The sequence below is a fragment of the Bactrocera oleae genome, chromosome 2, assembly GCF_042242935.1.
Source record: "Bactrocera oleae isolate idBacOlea1 chromosome 2, idBacOlea1, whole genome shotgun sequence".
NCBI lineage: Eukaryota > Metazoa > Arthropoda > Insecta > Diptera > Tephritidae > Bactrocera > Bactrocera oleae.
In genome coordinates, this window is record NC_091536.1 from 16,230,147 (window position 1) to 16,256,962 (window position 26,816).

The 26,816-nt window shown below is 33.7% G+C and overlaps 1 protein-coding gene across 1 annotated transcript in view; it reads right to left on the reverse strand.

The window, feature by feature from the left end:
- Positions 1-690: 690 nt before the first annotated feature.
- Positions 691-26,816, reverse strand: part of dpr11 (defective proboscis extension response 11) — a 181,910-nt gene continuing 155,784 nt past the window's right edge. Inside the window, exons 6-8 of the mRNA XM_036378037.2 lie at positions 22,059-22,267; positions 18,521-18,626; positions 691-6,218 (exon numbers count right to left, since the gene is read on the reverse strand). Coding sequence (XP_036233930.1) covers positions 6,106-6,218; positions 18,521-18,626; positions 22,059-22,267 — 428 coding nt within the window. The 3' untranslated portion in view covers positions 691-6,105. The remainder of the gene's footprint in view (positions 6,219-18,520; positions 18,627-22,058; positions 22,268-26,816) is intronic.

Genomic DNA, 26,816 nt, shown 5'->3' on the forward strand with positions numbered 1-26,816 from the left:
GTTTCAATAAATTGCTTTCTTAGCATGTCTAGAATACGATAGTAAAGTGAGATGAAGAGGGCAGTTAGAAGAAGGAGCTGACGGTGTCCGTTAAATGCATATTTCTCGAAAATGTGTTTTTCAAGTTTTTCTTAGATCGTATCTCCAAAACGGTTTTACGGAATGATTTGAAATTTGGAGGATGGGCTGAGTGTAGCACAGGTAAATGCATAGAATGAACTGTTTTCAAACAAAAATTGTAAAAAACACGCGAAATTCGCAATTTTTTTTCCAAATGTCTATCAAAATTTGATTTTTTTGGTTTCAAATAAGCCAAGCACCCGGAAAAGTGGAGGAATTGCGAGCCCACGGTGGTGTTCAGAGTGCTCTAGCTCTTGTTCTACAATTTTTCTTAGCTTAAAATGTTTATCTACATATGCTGTTGAAATATATGTTAATTAATGTTAATAAAATGATAATAAACCTAAAGCTCTATCTATTTACTGGTCGTAGAAAAATAATCCTATAAAATCCCTAAAAAACAGGCTGTCACATGAGTTGACCCGTTTAACCACATGTTTTATCACAGAATGCTAACAAAGGCTTACAAATTTATGCCAATATGTAGGGAATTTTCTTAAATATGAATACCTAATCAATAGCTAAGTAAATAGCACATATACATATGCAGTGAAAAAAAAAATGCCATAGTAGTTTTTATATTGATTCAATTTAATTGCATCATTTATTTAATTTATTGAATGTTTTATTGGAATTGTACATACATACCATACACTTATGTATTCTTTATTTATTATATTATATATTTGATTTTCTTTTACTCGACCATGAAATTTAGCCACACAGTTCATACATAATAGTTTTTGTTGTTGCCTGCTGTTTTTCATTTTGTTTTATATTTACAGTATTTTAAAGTTTCACCAATAGTAGTTTTTTATATTATATATAAATAGTATATGTAGTGGTACATACATATGCATTTATTGTAAAATTCTCTCAATATTTCGTGAATATGTTAAAGACTTGCGCTTGGCTATTTACCGTAACTATACTTATATACGCAAATAATACAGCAGTATTAAATAAATAGAGAAATACATACATTCATATATATACGTAGTTAATATTTGTGCTATTTACTGCACATTTCACTTAGGCGGCGTTTAGCTTTTATTGCACTGAAGCGTTGCCTCCGTTTGAGCTGCAGATCCATTATTGATTTTGACTAAGTAGTAATTTAGCAAGCAGCTAAGTCTTCAACACTATCAGGAGATTTTTCAAACCAGTTTTTTATATATAGCTTACTGTTTATTTATAATCTTTTGATTTTATATTCCTGCGCAACTTAGATCTACAAATTCATGATTTTTACAGTTAATGTTCAATTTGTATTTGTTTCCCGAAATATGAGGTAATATATAATTTTTTCACATATATTTCGATTAATAAAAAATTTTGTAGTCAGACCATTGGTGTACTGCATAAAATAACTTAGCGCACACTGACTTAAAAAAGGAAATTATTACAGCAAAATTATTTGTTTGAGTAGAAAGAAATTGCAAAAACTAGCTGCAATTTTTTGGCACCTCTCAATCAAACCTTGCGGGAAAAACATTGAAGTTTCACTTCGTTAAAAGACAGAGAGCTTCGATTTTTAGATTTTTCGAATGAAAATTTAATCTGTATTAAATTATATTCAGTTTTAAGCGATGAAGGTGTGCAAGAGGCAAAGTCGAACTATTTCAAGGACACATGAAACTATTTTTTAAAGCTTATGAAACAAAATAGTTGTAAGATGGGGAGAAACTATATCAATATTTACTTTTGCACCTTTTTCCATACATTTAAAAAAATTATCTCGCATATATTCTTATTTATAGTAAGAAATCATAGAAATGAATTTTGAACGCCTTGGCGTATGAGTAACATTTTTAATTTAAAAATATATAATTTAAAAGTTCTACTAATACCACAAAATTCTGCAAAAGATTGATTAGTTTAACAGCATGTCGGTACAGCACAAAATGTTTGTAAATAATATAGTCGTTGTTGTCTCTTTTAACACTGAGCTGTTTCAACTCAACTACAGCGTTGCAATGTCAGCACAAATTTTTCACTTTAGCAAACCTTATTGCCTCTGCTTCAATATTCGTTTCAATAAAGTGTGAAAAATTCACATCGTACCTCATTCCCCGAGCAAATGTTTTACAGCTAAATACTTATTTGGATGTATTAGTAGTTCTAAAATTATTTTACAATCAATTGTTTTAGTTAAAATTATTATTATTATTCAATTTATCTCTAGTTATTTTGTGGTAAATATATGTGGAATAAGTTTTTTTTCCATTTTTATGACTTTTCTCTGTATTTTTCTATTGAGAAAATATGCGGCATTTCATTTTGGCTAGGTTGGTGGCATTATACCATATTTTGTTAAAGAATTTACTGTCACGAGAGAATTTCTATGTACACAAATATTTTTTTTTTGGTTATTTTCATTTATTTTTCAACATATTTGGTTGTTTGTAGTTTTTTTTTTTTAACAAAATTTTTGATGTTAAAAATTTATTTGGAAATACAAAACTAAATGACAAAGGAAGGTAAAATTCCATGGCGTTTCAGAGCAGCTTTGTGTGGCCTATTTGCTCTCTATAGTTTAAAATACAAAATTTGCGAAACTAAAAAATGTGTGCAATTTGTCAAATGCCAGGTATGTACCTGGTATGCGTGGTTGAATATGTATGTAAGCATATATATATATACCTATATATGTCACATACGAACGAAGGGTCGGAAAGTTAAGAATACATACATATATTCACTTTTACTTTAGCAAACTTTACACAAGCTCTATATGCAATAGGTGTATTTTATTTCTCAAGTGATTTGTTTTTTGAATATTCTTACAAGTGATTTCTACATTCAGTGTTGGTCATACTATAGGAATGCAGCGCATTTGATGCATATAGTGTCTGAAACTTCAGGGGGCGTTTGAAAAAAAAATCAACTTGGGAAATAACGAACACCCTATTATACATATACTTGTGCCTATAACACAGCAACATAAAAGCAAACACACTTTTGCTGAATTAGTTAAATAATTGCTGTTAATTTGTCTTGCTTGTGTTGTGTAACCGCACATTGTATGAATACACATATGCGTGTCGAATCATTGATTTATAATTTCGCTTCATTTAAAATTCAAACGCTTTGTTTGAGAGTTAAAGCTTACTTTAGAATAAAATTAATATATTTATGTCAAGCTCTTCTAGCAAATTTGTTTCAAGTTATTCACATTGAAGCAAGTGGAAATATAATAAAGTACTGTTAACCAAAAGTACATTGGGAAAGGAGGAATATATCAAAATATTTAATTTCCCCACTTAAACTACCTTTCGTTGACCTAAAAAGGTTAGCTCGCCCATCTGTGGGCCAACAAAAGCTGAAACATTAAGTGTCTCTGAATAAAGTTGTCTCGTTTTACTGTTAGGGTAGAAGATAGGGCGAGACACACAGAGAGAGACAGATAGGTAGAGATAATATAATTTCGAAGTAGTCAAAACCATAAAAAAAGTATCAATGACTTAGTTATATTATTCATTACTTATCTTGGAATGGCTAGATTTTTAACTATTCTGTTCCAGTTTAAAGCAATAAAAAAAATATTAAGAATGAGACGACTATACCATGAGATCATAGCAGTAAGTACAAATACTGTAATTGAAGAAAGATAAAGTTTATGTCATTATATTTATTTCAAAATAATTTTTTTTGCAAAAATTAAAATTTTTATGTCATGAGATAAGTATTATATCAGCAGTATGTTTAATAATTCTGTGTTTTCCTTATTACGTTTTTGTTGAATGGAATATTTAGCTTGAATAGAATTTTTTTCTTACGGGGGAAAAATTATGAACTTTGAAATTTTATTTATAATTATATTTTAAACGATCTCACCAGTTTTCAGTTTGCTGTGAATTTATGTAATTTTTAGCAAATATAAGAAAATTTATGTCATGCGATAAATATTTTGACAATAGTTCCTACAAAAAATAATTCTATAGTTTAATTTTAGCCGAAAATAAAATAGTTTTAGCAGTTAATAAAATTGTATATGTCATGCAATAAAAAATATGTTATAAGTTTGTAAAAAGAAAGATTTTAATATTTTCAAATTAAATTATTTGTATATGTTCATTTTCTCATACTTTAGTGTGCTGCAGGCAAATATGAGACTTCGCATGTGCCTTTGTATTTGTAGGTGAGGGAATTAGGGAGAGTATACTATACCGCGGAGAACAACTCATTAAGGTAGAGTGTACATTGCAGATACAACTATTTGCTTGCATCTTATATAATATATCCATCCATATATTAATCCATCCAATTTTTAATACATTTTTATAATTTCGCTTACTATTTTATTAAAATTACGCATATTTACACAATTGCGGCATTTTTTAATATGTTAAATGAAATTTGTCTATGCATTCAAAGGTTAATGCCACTTTTAAGTAGCCTTTATTTATTTACTCGCTTACTTACTAACATGTATGTCCAATTTTTATAAGTATGTATATGCATATTTAATTTTATATTTGAGTGAAGTAATAGTATTATTCACTTTTTTTCTTAGCAACGTTTTTCATGATTTTGAACTTACTTTAATAATGTTTTTATGTTTTATAGTAAGTTGCAAGTTATTTTTGTTTTTGTAAACTTACCTAAGTCTGAAATAGAAGTATCTTAATTACACTTTTTTCTTTTGTTTTGTTTATTATTATTTTACTTGTTTTTTGTTGATTCCATATTATAAATTTAGCACAGTGATTTCTGCATAGAAAATCTATAAAACTAAATTTACATATGTATGTTTGTAATTAAAGTTAAATGCAATACAATACAATCATATACAAAAAATCGACCGCTGCCAAAATGAAGATTTCCTTGCGAAATCCAGCAAAATTTGCCGCAACTGCCGAAAAAAACCCAGTTAGTTCTTACAATGCTGAACACATACATACACACATAAATTTGTGAGTCTTTTTTTTTACTGTTAACACATTTGCACATACTTAGTTGTATACTTACATTTACCTAGCTTAGTTAACTTTTGCTAATGTTATGCTTAGAGCTTTTGGATTTTTTTCTAACTGTTTGTTGCTTGCTTTTCTATTGTGTTGTTGTGTGTGTGTGGTTGTATGCGAGATTTCCAATGTTTGTTAGTGTCTGTCATTGCGGCTTGTTGTTGTGGGCTGTAAACGCTTAACGGTATATGACAGCAGCACGCTTGTAAGATAACATGCCGCACGCACGTGTCAGCAGGTGTTTGCTGTATGGAATCTACGCGTCGTATGAATAACACTAATTCTCAGGCCGTATCGCACGCAAACAAGTGTAACAGTATAGCTGTAAATATGTGCACCTCTTACGTTTCAATTGCCACTACATTTGTTTATGACATTGTATGAGCGTTTGCCTGTATGTGCGGTATACTTGTATGGCATATAGGCATATACATAAATGTGTGTTTGTCAGTATATTTGTGTGTATGTGTGTTGCTGTTGCTTGAGTGTTGTTTGTTCGTGGCTATATCCTGTTGCTGTTGGCATATTTTTCCAGCTGTTTCGTGTTTGTGGGTTTTTTTTTTTACTTACCGCAACAACAACAATCACTACACCAAATACAGCTACGTTCTTAGCCTGTTTATTACTTTTACTGCTTGAAGGTGTGTTTTGTTGTTGTTGTTGTTTGCTTTGACGCTGCTTGTAGAACACATAAATCAATGTGTTGTTGTTTTTGTTATTGTATCTAATATCCATGAATACGGCTGTCTATATAAACTTATACGTTAAAGAAGAAATGTTTTTTAGTTTTTTATTTGCCGTATTAATGTACAGCTCCGTTCAATTTTGGTTGTTGTTGCTGTTGCTGCGATGTTTCTTTTATTTTAGTCGAGTGTTGTTGTGCGCACGAATTTCTCTTTGTGCCGCTTTTCATCTTCTTTTTGGATAGTACAATCTGTATTGATTTATTTTGCCTTATGCGCTTTTGTTTCTCATCTTCTTGTTGTTGCTGCTTTTGTTGTTTTTGTAAATTAACATGTCATGTGTTGTGTCCGCCAATTATAACGATACTGAAGAGCATGGCCAGTATGCAGGCTGTGTACGCTTTTCGTACTGGAGCGGATGAAGTGACAGCTGATGCGGATGACTCACCTGGGAAAGGGAGAGAACGAGAAGAGTAGAAGAAAAATGAAGAAAACTAGAAAAACCTTTAATCGGCAAAACTAAAGCTAAAATAGCCTTCACGTGCACATTTCTTATAACCAAGAAAAGTATAAAAAGAACTTTAACTCGATGTTGATCGGTCTGTTTGTATGACCGCTATATGCTATAGTCCGATCTAAAGAAACGTTGCTTTGGTTAATTATTCACCTTAAATATAAGAAAGATATTTCGTCAAATATAATAGTTTTCCATTTTAGAATTTCATGTTGTGGGGTATGTTTGTATGACAGCTATATGCCACAATAGTCCGATCTCAATAATATGTTCGGAGATTGTAACGTTGCTATGGATAACGATTTTAGTCAAATTCCATGAAGATATCTTGTCAAATAAAAAAGTTTTCCATCTATATGCCTAGAGTTTCATTGTCGGTAGTTCCGACAAATGCTTCTTGAAGAGAAAAGGACGTGTTTAAAACTTTAGAACGATATCTGAAAACAGAGGAACTAGTGCGCTTCTATACCGACAGACGAACAGACGGGCATTCCTAAATTTTCTTAGCTCAATATGCAGATCTTTTATATATATATATATATTTTATAGATTGTCCGACGTTTCTGGGTGTTTAAAACTGCGTTGCAAATTTACCATAATATACACTGTTCAGGGAATAATACAAGACTTAATACTTGTAAGATGAACGTAGTCATTTTTTGATATTCTTATGTCGGGGTAGTTATATAATCAGCTCTGAGAGAACTACAAGTGATACATATACATAAGTGATAGAAATAGATGCAACTCAATTATAGTCGATAGTCAAGTCTGCTCCCAAGATTTTTTTATGCTACTAAGCAAAAACAACTTATACATTTACATTATGCAGACGATATGTAGAAGATATTTCTTTAGAAATAGACTAGAGTCTAGACTGCGTTGCATTAACAAGAAAACACTATCTGATGTGGTTGGCATGTCTAAGGCATTACAGCTCCCTAATTTCTTTAAACTAACGATGGTTCTAAACTTGTGAGGATACATCAAGCAATAGACATAAAATAGATAGATGTAAGCACTAATTTATTGAGACGACATTTTCTTTCCAAACCTATAATAAAAATGGGCCTGTCATTTGGCCAGCTAGTTCAAGTAATTTAACTCCATTATAATGCTCTTTGAGTTGTTTCAATGCTAATAAACTAGTTTCTACCACAGAACAGTTGAAAATTAAAATTTGACAATTTATAGTAGAGATAGGGTTGCGTAACTGTTCGAAGACAAAATGCCGTAAATTTTTCAAGCTAATAAATATAAAAACTTGACTATTTCCTAAGTTTTTATTTGATAGAAATTGCTGTATCTCTAATAGAGAAAATATACACTTTACGTATTGATCTTTCTATGCTGTCTCTCTTACATGCCTTAAGCTCTAGTAAACTCTTTTTTTCGTTCATGCGATTCAGAAGCCAATTGCATCGGTCTTATGTGTAATAATTATTTACTCTATTAACAATAAACTTGGTGCCCATGCTAGGTGGATTATAAAGTTAAAAGTGTTAAAAGCGCTTCAAACGTTAATATTTTTAAATTCTAGCTGACAAAGTAGCAGAGGAGGACTATAAGCATTCAAGTGAGAGCGAAAAAATTATGATTTGAACACTAAACTTAAAGCCATTAATAATTGAGAGGCTTCTTTGAATGATAAATAGATTTTCGAATTTTACTTAATAATTTAACTAAAAATAATTGAAATATAATGATAAAAACAATTCAAATTGCATTTGTCAACCAAAAAGCTTATCAAAAACTATTTTCTTTTCTATAAACGAATTTATTATGACTTCATTTGAATTTATGAAGCATTTTTCTATTTAATTTTCAATTTACTAACCGCTGAATACTCAAAGCCCGCTAATATTTGACAATTTCAGTGATAAAACGTGCAATTTAGGTTTAATTGAAAACATAATGAAATGTGGCAATGCGCTATGAGATTTCAATGAATAAATATTGACAGCGACCACATTTTACAGTGTAATTGACAGCTAACGAAATGGTTAGCCACACGTGGCGCAAAAAAAAAATCGTGGAATTTCAAATAAATTACGATAAATTCATGCAGAACTAAATTAATAGTGAAGCATGAGTGCATAAATATTTGCATATAGGTATGTATAAAGTCAAGTAGATAGTAACAAATCGCATGTTGCAAGTAATTGAATGCGTAACGTGTGTGGAAGAAGAAATTAAATAAATAATTTATGTATTATGGTTAACCCATTGAAATATTTCTAAAATACGGCATGTGTAAAAATGCTGATTTGCTAATTGAATGCGGTGAGTTCAAATGTAGTGACTCTAGATCAAATCTGAGTTGACATTAAAATTAATTACATTTTAAATCGATCAGAGGCATATTGAGTACTATGACGCCGCTCCGAACCGATATGTTAGCACCACTACAATGGCGAATGAATGGATTTTCTAATTTTTTCGACGAAATTGCATAAAATTAAACGTGCTTCATTAACTAGTATGGTCTTTAAAAAAGAAAAGTACAGAGAGAGAAATTGGAAGATAGAAAATAGCAGACACAAGAATTGAGCAACCGAACGAGACAAAACGACAGATAACTGTTATACTATAATGGTGTCGCTGAAAAAGAAAAACGGAACACAAATGTTTGCTATGTTCATTATCAGCTCAATTCATCGCTAATTAACTGTAATTGTTGGCAATTTCGTTTTCTCTCAGTTTCACAAAAATAGCAAAGACATACTCACACATACACATGTTAACATATGAAAACGTATGTATGTATGCGTTTTCAGGAAAACGAGAGGAAAATTGGCTAACCATTAGAAGCGGAAAAAGCCAACTTCAATGGATTTTTTTTATTATTACAATTACTTCACCAACAACCGAATATCGTGGTTGTTAACCTACTTTTTGCGCATACTGTATGTAATTTAGTCTGTAGTTTGAGTAGCATCGCCACGAAAGTAATTTCGGCATTAGAGAAACACCACTTCAGGGACGATTCAATTGATAACGAAGCTAGTCCCATCAGAATTTGTATACGGAAACAGTATATGAAATAACATGTAACAACTATGAAAACGAAATTGTGCTTGATAACTAAGACTCCACGCTGAAAGAGTACTACTTATTAGTACACGTACCACTGGCTTCGGCTATGAGAGCGTGCTACGGGACGCCACACACCAAATTTTGTTATATACTTGTATATAGACCGAGATATAGAATTTAACCTAAAAGTGGGCGGTGTTACGACCCCTGACCAATTTTTACACCGGCTCCTATGAAGCCCCTCTCTGCCATCTTGGTTGCGAAATACAATGCTTGTGGCGAATTTACTTAGTGAGTTATTGCACTTTTATTAGTTTTCAACATAACCGTTATAAGGGGAGTGGGCGTAGTTATTATCTGATTTTACACAGAGTTTGAAGAGGCGCTCAAATAGAGGCGCTATATTAACCATGCTTGGTTTATATTGCTTAAACGGTGTGGAAGATATGTACATTAAATAATTACGGGGCGGGGCCATGTCCACTACAAGAATTTGGTGTTGATCGGACAGTTTGTATGGCAGCTTTATGCTATAGTGGTCCGATATCGGCGATTCCGACCAGTTAAAAGCTTCTTGGGAAAAAATGACCATAGGCGAATTTTCAGATTGATATCTCGAAAACTGAAGGACTTAAAATTTAGTTATAAATTATTTTTTTAGACGTATGGTTTTCAAAAATAAATAAAACACATGCGTCTGAAAAGAAACGAAAATAAGTTGCCATTTCGTCACTTTTGAGTGGCGTAACTACTTAATCAGTAAGTTATCGCACAACTTCCCCTTAACCTTTTGCTATTTGATTTTCTTAATACTTAACAAGTATTGTTTACTCTACAGCTGCTCGGGTTCAGCAGTTGCCCGCTACAAAAAAGATATCAGCGTCATTTGGCAAGCCGTATTTAGCTTAGGGAGACAAGTTTACGTTTCTATTGTAAATTCAAGAAGCCTACATCTTTGGAGAAATATGAAACTTTTTTGGAATACTCGTAAATATAAATTTTAGTGACCTACATTAACTCATATGCGGAGTGAATACAAAAATTTATTGCCATTTAGTTCTGTCAATTAAGTGCTTATAAAGCCGTGAAATCGATGTATTAAATTGTAAGTAGTGCTTATTATTATTTCTACGCTAATTGCTTAACTTAATTTGAATTTAATTGCTACGTTCTTTCTCAACATGGAAAGCTTCGTGTATTTTTCTCGACAAAACTCCTGAAACTCACTCCATTTGACCGACTTTAAAGCAAAATGTACACAGTGGAATCCTGAAGCGAAACATGTTGAAGCACTTCAATTAGAGAAACTTTGCTCTGCATTGAAATATTTAGTAGAAACTATTTCTATTGTGATTGCCTAAATGAATTGAATTCCAAGTAAGAATTAGCTGAAGCTTGAAAAAAGCTAATTACGTAAGCCAGCACAAACACATACATAAGAATTTTCAAATAAATACAACATTTGTACCAGCATAAATACACAAAAACATACATATGCACAGCGCAGCAGCAATCAGACCTGGCAGTTAGCGTCTACAGGGAGCTGCTCAGTTGACAGCTCGTAGAGTAGCTGGCAGCCAGTGATTTGCAAAAGATTTTACCACAGGTGTGCGCTAACACACACACACATCAAATCAAATCAGCGTTTCGGGCTTGCGAGGCTTTAGCGCTTACATTTGCCGACTGGCACACCATGTCGTATGAGTAACTTCGATGCCAGCATTTCAATTGGCAGGTAAAACGTAATCGTATACGTATGAGGGCAGACGGCTCTAGCAGAGAGGTAATATGTTGTAGCACACTCAATAGTACATTCAACGATGCCATAAGCGATGTTTGCGACGTTTACAAATAGGCAAACAAATTAAAATATATATTATGCACATTTTATTAATTGAGGTAAAGTAGTCGCAATTTTTCTTCTCAATTGCATTTGAAAGAAATCCACGCTGAATGGCGCAAGTCGAGAGTTGGCTTACATGCATATATAGTTGTACTTATATATATGCAAATATGTAAGTACATATGTACGTACTTCTATTAAGTGCCTGCATTTAGCTTGGGCTTGTGCAAACATTTAGCACAAATTGAGCGACAGTCGTCGTTAGCTTGGCTTGATTGCATAAATATGCTAGTACTTGCTGGTTAATTAGTTGTGATTTTACACATCGCTTTTCGACATTTATTTTCACTATACATTCATTTATTTTTCGAGTTTATTTATTCTGTTTTTTTCTTGTTTTTTGTTGCGTGTGACAAACAAGCATTTTCTGAGCTGAGCAATTAGTCTATATCTGTGGCAATTTCCCGTACTAAACTCTGCGGGATAAGTGTTTTCATTCATTCGCTCATTCATTCATTCGCTTCCTTGTGCAATTATCCCAGAGTATTTACAGGTGAATAGCATTACAAGCAATTCAGCAAGCAGCCAGTATATACATATACATATGTACTTGCAAAACAATCACAATACCCTCTATATAAAGCTTCCACACATACATATAGTTATTTATATTTGTATTTGCACGCAGCAGCTACAGCTTTTTGACTCGATTTTGGCGAAGTTCTTTGTGCGCCAGCTACCAGCCGGTTCTGTGTACTCTTTCAGTTGAGTGCATTTGCCCAATTTGTAATAGTAAAATTTAAAATTTCAAATGGCAACAGTTCCATACAATTAAATGCTTCCTGAAATATTTAGCCTGTTTGGTAACCAATATTTTTCTATATCCTTAAGCGGGAGAATTTTATAATTATTTGGGTTTTAGATAAATTCAAAATGAGTTTTTTCGGTTAATTTCCAAACGCTGGGTTTTGATGAGAACGTGACATACCTATATGAAATTAGAGATTGTGTCGATGGAAGGTTTAGGAGTACTAAATTCATACTTCATTTATTCAAATTTGTCATTTTTGATGTTATATATACTAAGAACGTTTTGACATACAAGCGCCAATTGTGTTGTTTACAGTAACATAAAATATTCATCTGGGTCATCAAAAACCTATCGTGAGGTTTAAACAACTATAGGCATTAGTAGGACTAGCACAAATTGAATATTGCATAACCATTTGAATGTAAAAAAAAATTGTTGACGTTGGATCACACACAATTTGTCAATCGCTCGAAACAAGGCTTGTGTCGTTTGGTCGAGAGAAATGTAAAGAATACGATAGCCGTGCTTCAAAACACGTCTATGTAATCGTAACAGATGGTAAGTCGTTAATTTATGCGTATGAGTAAAGTAAACAGTAGTTGACTGTATGTAAATTTCACGATGAGCCGAATCCAACAAAATTTTTTCGCGCACGAAGCAATTCCAAGCAAATGGTTGCATGTTTTTTTAGAAAAACTGGACATATCGCAACCGTACCATTAGAAAAATGCTAAACAGTAAATTCTGAGTGCTACACAACCATTTGTTTGCCAACTGTCTTTCAAGAAAAACCAACCGCCGAAAACGAATCACTGTTCACATTGTCGAGCTTTCACATATCGACTGAAACAACTACATTCTTGAGCAATCAAAACATCGATTTGATGAGTGATTCACCGTATGGCACGGAATGACTTCGTTTTAGCCCCGTACGTAAAAAATAAACTAAGAGGTCAACATTTTTCTAGTTCTGAAGAGACGGTTGAGGCGTACAGAACGCATGTTTTGGAAATACCTCAACCATAGTAGCAAAAGTGCTTCGTCAATGCTCTCGTCGCTGCTTCAATTTGCGAACAGTTTTTATTAGTATGTTCCCTTAGTTCTTTTCGATTTTTCAATGGACTGTAGCTCCAGTACAAGGTCTTCGATATATGAAACACTTGCTTTAGAAAATAAACTTGGTCTAACGGACTAACGTTGTGTTTAATATCTTTAGCTTAATGGAAAATCATACAAAATCATCACCGGGCAATGCTGCTTCAGTTTGAAAATACTACAACGTTTACCAAAAGGGATGACGTGATTTTGACATCTCGTGCTGGTCATGTTTGTTTACGGATTTTTGCAAATTTTGTCATTTTATCGTGTCACGTTTCACTTTTAAACAACGCTTAGAAATTGTCCAAGATTTTTATGCAAATTCACGTTCACCGGTTGCTGTTGTAAGTGCCCTTCGCGCAAAATACGGTCTTCTCAGACGAAGCATATTTCTGGCTTAATGGCTTTGTCAAAAAACAAACTTGTCGCTATTGGTGTGAGTTCCTCGCAGGGTTCAGGAAACGCAATTGCAGCCACAAAATTGACCGTTTAATGCGGATTGTCGTCTCATGTTTCACGTCTAAACATGGACACATTGCGTGGAAAGTTTGGCGACTTGTTAATTTCGGGAAATGGCACAGATTAGTTTCTCTGGGGATATGTTAAATCAATAGCTTACGCTAATTAACCAGCAACGCTCGAGAAACGCGAAGACAACATGATGGTGAAGATATACAACCGGAGCCGTGACATACATACAAATTTCTATATAACAAAGAAAAAAACAGAACCTATTTTAACCGAATTTGAGTGTTTAATTTCAATTTAACATCACGTTATTCATGTTGGTAAACCCTTTACTTTTGTCATCGAACGATCATATATCTGTCATGAGAACAAAGTAAAGTAAATTCTCCTTTTAAAAATTGTTAATCGAATCTGTTTCTTACAGTTGCCATTGAATTATTAATCGATTTAAAGTTCCAAGCTGAACACTTTCAAGACACAAACCTACCACGCATATCATTCAACCACACATGACTGCTGCTGTGCCCACATACTATTACCAGATTTATTACAAAATGTCATTAAAAAATTTAGCTGGATTTCTAAATAATCCGCAAGTGGAAAATTAAAAGAGAATGTTTAAAATTCAATTTGAAAAATATATTTAAATGTATTGCACTCTAAAGAATTGAAAAGTGAAAGCAGCAAATAAAATTTTCTAAATGTAATCAAAATCCTTTACTCACTCAACAATGCGACCTTAAATGTAATGAGATTTCTGTGGAGTACCGATTTTCATTTCTAACTAACCAATTTTTATTGACATTTTTAAATGAAATCTGTCAAATGTAAAGTGAAAATGTACACCAAAAATTTCAGCTATACAAAGAGGAATGAGAGAATTAGAAAACTGTTAAATCGGAGAGCTTTGCAAATGAATGTGGTGCAGAAATTTGCGAAATTGCAGAGATAAGCATGACTTCATGCAAACACTCGAATTAAAACAAGAAGTTTAAAAAATTAAGAGTGCTTGTCAACAGGATGAATTTTGGGTGCGACATTCTAAGCAAGCAGCAAATTTTGTTGCAAGCAGGTCACAATATATTTTGTAGCACGTAATACTTGTATGTTCAAGCATGTACATATGTATATACTTGTAGGTATCATATGTGGGTGTTTTTGCAAGGTAGCAAATTAAAATAGGACAATTTCGAGAATAGATCTATTGAGAACGGTACAATGAGCATTCATTCAATTCAGTTATTTGTGGAAAGGAAAATTAAATTAATTTTCATACCATTGTAAATTTATTTACATCATCCATACATGTGAACAGATACGCTTCAAAAATCTTTTATATTATATACATATGGCATTAGTGTATATATTGTATATATGCATGTATATCGAGAATATTTCAAAGCTGGTATCTTTGTGTGTGCTGACAGCTGGCTTTCGACATTTTGCGTTTTCAGTTGTCAAACAATGAATTTGCAAGTTTACCAAGCATATTGATTGTGTTTTTTACTCACACATGTATATATGTGCATATAAGGAAATACATGCGTTCATATGTAAATATCTAAATGTGTCATTGATGATGAAAAATTTGGATTGTGGCGCTGTGATTGACGATTTCTAAAACTTTTGAAGTTTGAGCCAAACTGAAATCAAACCAATTTCCTCGAAACGATATTAAAATAAAAACAAGAAAAAACATTAACTTCAACTGGACCGAAGCTCTAATACCATTCAGGCTCTTTACAAGAACTTGCTGCCGATCATTCAGTTTGCATGGCAGCTATATGCTATAGTAATCCTGAACTGAACAATCCTTTCATAGATTGTTGCTTTAGTTAATGATCCATGCTAAATTTCGTGAAGATATCTCGCCAAATAAAAAAGTTTTCCACACAAACACTTGATACCGATTGCTCAGTTTGTGTGGCAGATACTATAGTGGTCCGATATCGGCGGTATTGACAAATTGACAGCTTCTTCTCTCTATCTCTCTGCCTCTCTCTCTCGCTCTCTGTTTCTCTCTCTCTGTATTTACAATCACAACTAAATATGTTTATGTATATATGTTATGTAATAAACGTAAGTGAAGTGCTCGCTAATAAAATGTACTCGAACTCACTACGCATTTAAAGAACTTGAGTTGAGTTGAGTTGAGTTTTCGAAGAGAAGAACGAAATGAATTTGATTATATTTACCTCAGTATCATAAGCTACCGGATGTCTATTCAAAGATTCAGCTCCAAATGGTTTAGGAATAATAATTCTACCTAATAATACTAATAACTTAATAATGCAGCAATCGGGTTGCTCGACGTCGACTAATATTCTTATCAATCTGGCAAGTAATATCTATACAGCTTCCTACAAGCCGATGCTCATGTGCATGTAGCGCTGCCACATTCGGGCTTCACAGTTATCTAAAATGATCTTTCGTTTATCTTCATTTATAATATGTATTAATTTATGCAACCCCTTACACAACCTTACACAAGGGTATGTACAGTGTTCGGTTCCTTTTCATTCGTTTTAATGGGCTTAATCTGTCTTTTATGTTAATACGCTTTCATAACTGGCACGTAAACATTTCACCAGATCGTAATAGCCCGTAGCCTGGAGCGCACACAACACCCGCTGCCCAGTGCAGACGTCTAACAGTAGTTTTATCATAGTGAAAATTTTGATTATACCAACAACGCACTATTTTTATTGCTTTGTGTATGCGTAAGTCTATATTTAACTATATATACGCGTAACTGTCTATATAAATGCTAGTTTGCTAGCAGCTACTGCCACTCCCAGCGCCTTAGCTACTTCCGCCTTGCTGTAATGAATGCAAAGAATTAATCATTAATGTTCACCAGGCAAACAAGTTCCTAATTTAAGCGCAAATGTTTGTACATTCTAGGCAGCTTCAATGCCAGTCACCACATAGATAGCGGACACTACTATCGCACACACAAACATACATACATACGTACTTTATAAGGGATTACATTCATCAGCTAAATCCTTACTGATTTGCTGGATCAAGAGTATACACACAAGCACTGGCATAACTACTCATTCGTATACGCACCTAGAGCGGAGCCATGCATCAGTGGGAGTGGAAGGCCTTTGCTGGTAAACATAACCTTAGGACTTGTTGTTATAGCCTTCATCGCGTTCGTAGAACTCACGCTAAATTGTCATTACTGTGATGTTGATTTTTTACCACTTCAGGCTCTAATCTAAGTTACTAGCGCCCCGAGAGCACTGCAGATGCGCGCAACGCAAGTGTTGAAATAAATTGCGCGAATATTATCACAGTATTAACAATATGACGACTTAGTGTGCGGCGCAGAAAGCAAATAGATATGCAGATGATAAAAAGTATAAAGTGATAACACAACAAATACAAAAGTATACAAACGAATGTACAATAATATTTATCTGGATTGATGAGGCATTCTATTAAAGTAATTGCATGGCTGCTGAGTGAAATTGTAAACCGGAAGTCGTAACAAATCAGAATAGCAAAGAGAGGGAGCGAAATTAAACGAGCTTTTAATTTTAAACTCAAAAGGCAACTGTTGTACTTAGTTTACAAAATTTATTGCAATTTTTCAATCGAACCCACCAAATATAAAAATCTGTTGAAGAAAACCAGTTCGGTATTGCTGTAGCTCGCAACACTGCAACTTTTTATTCAAAATATTTGAAATTATAGCCAGGTTATTGTTTATGAACGCTATCACATGAAATAGCAAACGATTCACGACGACACTTACTCGATGCTTATAATTTTAGTATGTATTTAGTAAATCGTATACTTTAATTGAAGCAGACACTTTTTAAAAATCAGTTTAATTTTCTTCATTGTAGTGTCTCGTTATGAACTAAGAGTCATTAGCTTATGCATCTGTCAAGAGTCTAATACCATTCATAAAATGAAAATTAGAGAATAATTTGTATGGAAATGGTTCTCTGTAATCTTTAGTTTGATTCAAGTTGCTGCAGATGAGCTAAGCTAATTGGATATTTAAGTAAATCCTGCCTCAAGCAACTAATGTGTATTAGTTCAGACTTTCGGAATAATTAAGCTGTGCGTTTGGCAGAGAACGAGACGTCAAACACCCTGCTTGTGTTTACTTGTGAAATAATAAGAGATACGTCACCATTCTAGTATACTAAATTCTTGCGCCAGGTAACTCAACTTTTTCTGGCCACCACAAAAATGTTTGAAATACGAGCAAAAAGTTGGTGATCAAAAAAATGGTGAGAATAATATGGTAAATATATAATATTACAAGTATTTCTTCTATCTTCCTTAGAGTTTACTACTCTTGGTGTAGTACTATATATCTTTTAAATACAAGTTTATTACATTCGATGATTAGCAGCTCGAGTCGAAAGACGCAATATACAATTTTAAATAAATTTTTCTAATGACATTTGTTCTCCAATAAGCATCGATTCACCATCTAGAATAATTCTTAAATGAACGAAAAAACCATTCTAAGACAAATTAAAAAGAGAAGATGGAAAATGTGGCCAAACTTTTTGTAAAGATGTCAGCGTAAATTTGTAAATGGAAACGAACATTAAAGCTCTCATGCTCTGAAGCTCTTGCTATATAAAAAAAAAATGTTGAAAGATCTTGAAAATCGAACATCGGTTAAACAATACCTCTCTCTCACTCTTGCAATGATTGCGTGCCGGTTTTAAATCACTCTAAAAATCTATTACTTATACTTGTAGAACATGCTAAGACACTAAAATGTTATCTGTTGTAAAGATTTCGTGACTAAGAACTGCAAAAATCACCGCTCACAAGCGCAAGAGTTGCTTCACTATCGTTAAAGGATTAGCAATCAAGTATGCGAGCAACATAAAATACATATATATTTTTGTAACTAAAGCAGAAAAAGTATTCATTTATATTTTGTATGCTTGCTGACTTTTGCTGATTCACTTTTACATTTAACCATCCCTACGTACTCACCATTTATAACGTTGAGCATCACAGTCACACTGGGGCTATTTGACGGGCTACATGTGTAATTGCCATTATCACGTTTTTTAGCTGATTCAATGATTAATGAGCCGGTCTGCATGTGTCAGTTGAATATCAACCATGTAAAGTGGCAGCGTCGGTGTCGGTGTCGCAGGAGGCGGCGGAGTAGGTGGCGGCATCATTGAAAAACAAAGGCAACATGACAAATCCACCAGCAACGATGAAGAAAGCCAGTCGAACGCGTGAATGTCAATGACAAGCCACATATTATCCGACAAACGTTGTTTTTTTTGATTGTCAAGCCATTTGTTGTTGAACATGTTGAAGAAAAAAGAAATTATTATGAAATAAGGTTTATTTAGAAATGTGTTATTTTGTTAAATAGATGCCTATCACTTAGACCTTTTCGAAAACTTTTTATGTATCTAGAAATAATCACTACATGTATTTGTAAGAACTTCGAGTCATATAAATGGGTATAACGGTAAAATCGAATATGCAAAGATTGATGTGTCAAAGCATATTGGTGCTCGCATAGATTGATTCTGTGATTCATAGTGACTGATCTCAGTGCTATAATATTATGTAAGCTTTTCTAGGTACTTAGTATAGTAGGAAAATAGTAAAGGGTAAAATAATAAAATAAAATATTATATTATATTCAACACTTTTCTTGTTTTAAATTTTTTTAAGAATACGGCATTGAACAATTTCGTATTAAAATATTCAAAATCAAAGCTTTAAACTGTATAAAGAAGGTTTGAGCTATGAAGCCGAAATGAGCGCAATATATAAACATAACAGTAATGTTAACAAGCTGCAGTCAATTTTTGTGGAATCCAGCGAATACAGCTTTTCAATAACTCGATACAAAAAAATGCATTCTAATTTAAACTTTAAATATATAAAAAACTATTCTACAACTAACTACTATTTTTTCACAAAACTTATTTCTTCGTAGTGCTATTAAATGCATTCCTGTGAAATGTTATATCAAAAACCTTTTCGGGTGCTCTTAGAATTACAAAGAACATAACTATATGTATATATATATATAGTATATATTTATATAGTATATATATATATATATACAATAGTATATTTAGTCAAGTTTATTTATTGACTTTTAACTAAACTTATCAGTTTAATATATTGTTGAGTACTAATAACTAGTACTTCTAAGGTAAAATTTTAGGTTTGACGTATGGAAAACTTAGTAAGACAGTAGTTGTCGAATAGGGACTGTATGATGCCTCATCATATATTTGATGTTTTCGGCTTAAGAACTATACCTGTTTGACTAGAAGAACCTTAACAATGTTAATGTGTTACATTTATTCTTCTTATATTGTATATTGTTGCCAGAGCAACTATCGTTACATTAGTACCCGATATTAAGTTGATTTACCACCAGACGAGAATTTCAGTGTGTAGTAGCCTGCTGTGGCGGAATATAAGTTAGCAAAATATGCAGAGGTAAAAAAGTTATTTTAAATGCAGATCAAAAATCTAACGCCAAGCATTCAATTCTGTTAATGCAAATGTTTATTGAGCAGCGCTCGTGTAAACATCAAAAGCTGAATTGAATTTAATAACGTCCCCGCTTATTGCTTCAATGCTGACTTCAAGTGCTAAGTTGCACCAAGTTATAACGGAATAAAATCAAAGCTTTGCACGAATTCAGATTATTTTCACCCCCCAAAGCGATATTCCAAAATCTTGCATTGCAAAATTTAATAATAAAATGTAAAAAAAAAATTGCTTTGTTTGTTTTAACGCTTGGATTTAGCTTAACTTTATTACACATTCTGCCACAGCAGTCATTCGATATACCCTAATTGCTTGTCATAGCTGATGTTGACAGTCGTGCTGCTGTTGGTAAATAATAAATATGGATTAAATGCGGCTGATATGCGACAAAGAAACAGGTGACTCGGCATTTGCATTAAGTCGATGATCAAACAAAAATATTTGGTCATTAAGACGAGCAATTTATGGCAACACGGCTGTATGTGTGTAGTTGGATAAGCACATAATTTAATGTTCAATATGTATATATTGTATACATGTTCTTGTGAAATCACGGAGGGACTTACAAATACTTATATACATATATGCGTGTGAGTGTGCAATGCGTCTGACGGTAAAGCTAGCTTATTTTGGGTACATTTTGGATAAATGTAAATTGAAGAGCCTTTAATGCAACCCTTAAAGCGAGGAATGGAAGACATAATAAGTGAAATCCAATTGCTTTTACCACTTAAATGATAACTTTTATTGTCGGCGTAATGAGCGACCTCTTCACAATCAATCAATAGCAATGCTGCTGTATTATATACTCGAGAATATTATGAGAAACAAATAGAGATCTATCTTTATTGGTAAAAAACAATAATAATTTAGATAAATTAAATTATGGTATATTTTTTGGATACGATGCTGGATATAGCTGTAGTTATCAATGGCTGGCTTCATTCAGAAGGTTGCAGAAGGGATTCTTTCATATATGTAAGCATAATTTTTTAATTTCTGAAGAAAACAAGCATTATTTCTATTACAGCACTTGAAGTGAAACCGATCATAGCGAATAAGTTCAAAAACACCCTTAATTTTATTATTTCGGGGTCACATGAATCCAATAATATCTCTCCTGCAGTGACATGTGCAAGAGAAATGTAGCCTTAATGCTCACATTCGTCAAGTTGCTCTCTGAGAACAAGCATGTGATGCAATTAGTCGTTTTTTTGCTGAACTAAGATGAGAACTCGCGAGACTCTGAAGAATCACTATGCTCAACAAAAGTTAGTTTCGAATAAATATCTCTCTCAACACCAAACGAAAACCAAAATGGCGTTATTTTACACAACCGCTTTAGTAGTTGCCTCGAAAGCATGTAGATATTACGCTAGCAATGAGTTCCAAAACTCTTTCAGTAATGTTTTAAACAACCATCAAGGCGAGTTAGGGTTACTTGATAAAGAGTGGCAGTTAGATGCTTTAGTAGTTCGATCTGAACAATTTGTTCCGGTATTGTTGTGTTGGCTTGGATAATAATCCGTGCCAAATTTCTTGAAGATATCACGTCGAATGAGAACTTTTTTTCACATAAGCACTTGAATCCGATCGTTCTGTTTGTGTGACAGTTAGATACTATAGTGATCTGATATCGGCGGTTTGACAAATGAACGGCTACTTGAGGAGCAAAGCATGTACGCAAAATTTCATATTGATATCTCAAAAACTGAGGGGCTAATTCGCGTATATATAGACAGACAGACAGACTTTGCTAAGTCGACTCAGCTCATCACGCTAATCATTTATGTATATGCTGTATAGGATCTCCGATATTTCTTTCGAGTATTAGAAAACTTCATGGATATGGATATAATTTTATAGAGATTTGTATAGAGATTTATAAAAAACTAACACTTCAGAAATATACTTAAAATTTTGTCGATCTCGAACTCACTTTTACTTTACTTAAATATAATTTATTGTTTAATGGTCTCGCTAGTACTTCACTTACCGTACTATGGGCATCGCCTTCGATTTCGGGTATATTTCGGTCAACTTGTGTGCGATAACGTTTTGAATCGCTGGTGATTTGCTCCGTACTATGATACCACATTATAAAGGTGGGCGGCTCCAGGGCACCACGTACGATGCAGCGCAACACAACAGTGCTGCCAGCCTTGACCAAGCGTTCTGGTCCACCGACAATTTCGGTGCGTGGCACTAGAAATAGAATCACATGGGAATATTGTAAATATGAGTACGCAATGCTGAGGAGAATAATTTTGTGAAAAATACAGGTAAAGCAGCAGCAGCATGAGCGGCAGCGACAGCAGCTTGTCACACTTATAACAAATGAATGCGAAGCAATAAACTAAATTAACAACTGCCTGGCACGTAGGACACGTACGACGACCACACAAATACACACATGTAATATGTATGTATGTGGGTGTGTACACGCACACAAATGCAAGGCCACATGTTCGATGAGGTGTTACATGTGAATTTTTAAAACTTTTTTGCCACCACACACTTGTCGAATAAATAAATATATTATGTGTTGTTGTTGTGTATGTGTGTGTGTGTGTTGTAACTCAATTGCGAGAAATAAAAATGGGTGAAGATTTGGAAGATTTCACATTTGCAATGTGGCTGTAGCAATCAGTTGGCATTACGTTAAGGTAGCGTAGCGCAGCTGCTACGAATGCGCAAGTGAAATCTTTTACGGAACATAGCAGCTGTGGCATTAGCACGTACTAACAAAATGTAGCGGGAAGCGTGAATGCAAAATTTGCCGTGATGACGTGAGCAACAACAAATCGTTATACATATGTACAAATATATGCGTTTATATGCGGATTCAACTCGTATCTATATATTGCCTTGGTTATAGTTTATATCAATCTGCTTGCGCACACTTGTGCCATAAGCACGAGTGTGGATAAGTAGATGTATACAGGGTGTTTCATGTGGTGGTTTCCGTTTCCTTAATATGTTATTTTAACAATGACGGCTAGTGACAACGCTCTCCCGCTGGAAATCTTGACAGATGATGCGTATCAAAGCTCAGTGGCACAATTTTAGAATTTATTCAAAAAATTGTTACCAAGCTCATGGAACGAGCTGCTTAAAAATATTGTCCAAAAGTTTAAAGAGTGGCAGTTTATTGGACATTTAAGGCCGCCGCAATCGTTGGTTAGTACAAAACGCTCCCTGATGTAACACTTCAACTAATGGTTAAGGCTACAGTTCAGCACATAATTTTTTTGGTCTATGAGCGCAACTGAGCTTCGATTTTAGTGAGACGACTATGCATATCGCACAACCCATGCTAAACGTGATAAACATACAATATTGCAGCCAAGCTGGGTTAACACAACATTTGCCAGACTGGCAAGGTCAGCTAACCGTCACAGAACACGGTTAACACACAGATTTAATACTTCTTCGTGAGATGTTAGCGGGAATATCAATTCAAGATCAAAATAACACAAGTCGAAGGTGAAATTGATGCTAAAATCGAAATTTATAAAAATGTGCTGCTGTATTGCCAGCTATGTTAAATCTATAAGAAAAGTTGATTGCTTTTTGAAAACTAAAACAGTACATGTACCCCCTGCCTTTGAACACACATTTCTCTAACGGCTCTTTTATTTTTTATCAAATATATTGCTGTGAAATCCCGTGCGAACTATGTAACAAAATATTTTTTTTTTCACGATTTTCATTTCAAGCAAAAGTAGGCATTTTATGTATATTTTCCAGTTGCACATTGTTAGTATGTGAGCTTTTCGTTTACTTTTCACCCTGCGTAATGATTTAAAGCGTCTTTAACGGCTGGTTAAAAGTATTTATATATTTTATTCTACACATATTTTTTATACCTATAACTTCTTTTTCTTCATTTCAAAGTGAAAACCAAAAAATATTTTCAATAATTTATTTTTTATTTAACGTGGTTCGTGAAAAGAAGTTGCGCCGCGCAGCTTAATTCGCATAATCACTTCACATTTCCGACATACAAATTGAATTTCCGCTTTGTCCTTTTTTCACCCAATGTCATATGATTGTTATTCAGAGCCACATAGCCTGTAGTCATTATCATATTTGCATTTTTTTTTAGCATTGTCTCTGGAGTATCGCACATGTTGTGCGTAGAAAAAATACCATTATGCCTCTTGCCGCCATTTACAACGACATAAAGCTTGTCGCAACGACCACACGCTGTTTGCTTTTCAACTATTTAACATACACATATATACTCTTGTATAATAGTTTAAGTAGAATGTGTGTTCTGGCATTATCTCCAGCATTAATTTGTATATGAGAGCACAGAACGACTGCGGAAGTCACCAGAGCAAGCAGGTAAGAGAGAATATCTATATAAAGTACCCCATAGGAAAACGTTTTTCTTCAGTTTGATGCGTTTTGTTTGGTATCTTAGCAGCATATTTTAAGAGAATATAGTCCGCTGAAGGAAAGAACTATATCTGATCTTTACCGACTTGTCTTTTGAGTGCTATTAGGTTTATGTGCTGAAAAAAAATGAAAGCCTGCAACCTCGGGCAGTCACATAAATATAAAGCCTACATAAACTTGAACAACAAAGTTAGGCGACAATCTCAATAGCTTGTACTTGAAAAATTAGCCAGCGCAACTATTATTGTAAAAGGCCAAGTACAAAGTGTTTGGAATAAATTTTTTGCGAAAGTGAGACTAAAATTATTTTGTTTAAAAATACTTAGCTCACAATTGCATATGAAAATGTTTCCAGTAGGTCTTTATGTGCTAAAAAACTAATAATGTTTCACCCTTAACAGTCAATTGGTCACAGCAGCTCATTTTCCTTTCAATAAAATTAACTGTCTAGCTATCGTGTGCAATTTAACAAAAATTACCTTATTATATTTTTGCGCAAACCTCCTGCCGTGGTCTGTATTTACAATTCTTTTTGACAATATAGTATATAAAAGCCTTGCAGCCTCAATTACAGTTATACCTTATAATGATTTTTCAACGATAAATATCCACATGACTTTTTGAAAATAAAATAGCAAATTAAGTTAATTAATTAATTAATTTTGAGTTGACTTTTATGTGTGTGTACTCTTACTAAGTGTTGTGATTAAAAATTTCAAATACTATAATGAAGCATGGGGTTGAGGAATCCTTTCTTATACTATGATGTCTTAAGAATCGATTTTGGTATGTCAAATAAAAATTACTTATCTAAAAGGTCTTCAAACTCGTAAATGAATATGAATTTTTTTAGGAAATATAAAACGACAATTAGCCTTTAGAGAGTTTCAAAAGGTTTAGTTATGATTGTATATTTACGCATTTCCCAGGGACAATTCGGGAAGACCAATGTCTACCTGTGTTCGAACACAAATCGGATCGGATAGTCGCAAGACAGCTTTTGACAGCACTGGAGGTCATGTTTTAACTGACAGCAGAAGGGTTTGGCAGTGGGAAGGTATTCTCGTACCAACAAATCAAGACCCTACACTCGGCTCGAAAAAGTCGGGAGGAATTGCCGCGTACCAAACTCTCCATACCTATGGGAAGTTTTCCGAGCATCTTCCAAGCAGAAATCGCTGCTATAAGTCGGGGTCTAGAGATAAACCTTCAACGCAACTATCGCAACTAAATACGCAGCGATAGCCAAGCAGCACTTATGAGATTAAATCGCTACTGGTGCAGGAGTGCATAGAACAGCTGTATAGCGTATCAGATCGTTACCATGTGCACCTTATTTGGGTGCCAGGTCAGAAGGCTATAGCTGGAAATGAACGGCCGACGATCTTGCCCGCTCTGCAGTTCCCCTAGAATGGTATGACCGGAACCCTGTATTGCTGGGCTGCTATGTGAGTCGTTGTGACAGAGGGGAGGGCAGAATAGACCTTAGTTCGCGGTGCAAACATCAAATAATATCTATCTATCTATCTATGTTTACCAATACAAGGCATTGTTTTCAAGTAACTAGACTAATTAAACGGTGCTTTGATAGACATGAAATATGGCAGTAGTCCCTCAATTCTTTAGATTATTGTATTATTGCTGTGAGTAAAGGAAAACAAACGAACATACATACATATCAATATTTAAAAATTTGAACCACTCCTATATCAACACTCACTGCTATAGACTTTCCGCGGTCGCCAAGCAGGTGGCGGGCAATTTGCATTTATTGCCTTCGTTTTGTCAGTGGGACCCTCCTTTTGTGTGTTTCACTATTTTCACTTGTACGCCTTGCTGTATTCACTCGTTTTGTTGTTGTTGTTGTTGAGGGAGCAATGTTAAATCTGGTATTTCCGCTCGATTTCTTTTGCCAATAAATACATACATACATATATGCACATGTTTGTTTTTCTTTTCTTTCTTTCCAGTGGGTGGTTGGCTTTCGGTAGGGTTGATTTTCGGCCGGCTAACGTGCTTTCTCTGCCTCATTTGTGTACAAATTGCCTAAGTATTTGTGTTTATGTCATTTGCAGCATATTTTCCTCGGCTCATTTGTTTCGCTTACAAACAAAGGTGTCTAAAGCCCTTGTGAATTTTTTTCAGTCATATACATATTGCCATAAATGGGGGAAATGTATTACGTGACCAGAAATATATATGAGAATGCATTGAATAAAAGTAATTAAAATAATATGTTATGAATTAAAATGAAGTAGAATAAAAAATATATAAATGATAAAATTAAAAGTAAATAAAATTTAAAACATTATTTACTTTATTGAACAATTAAATTAAGTTCAATAAAGTA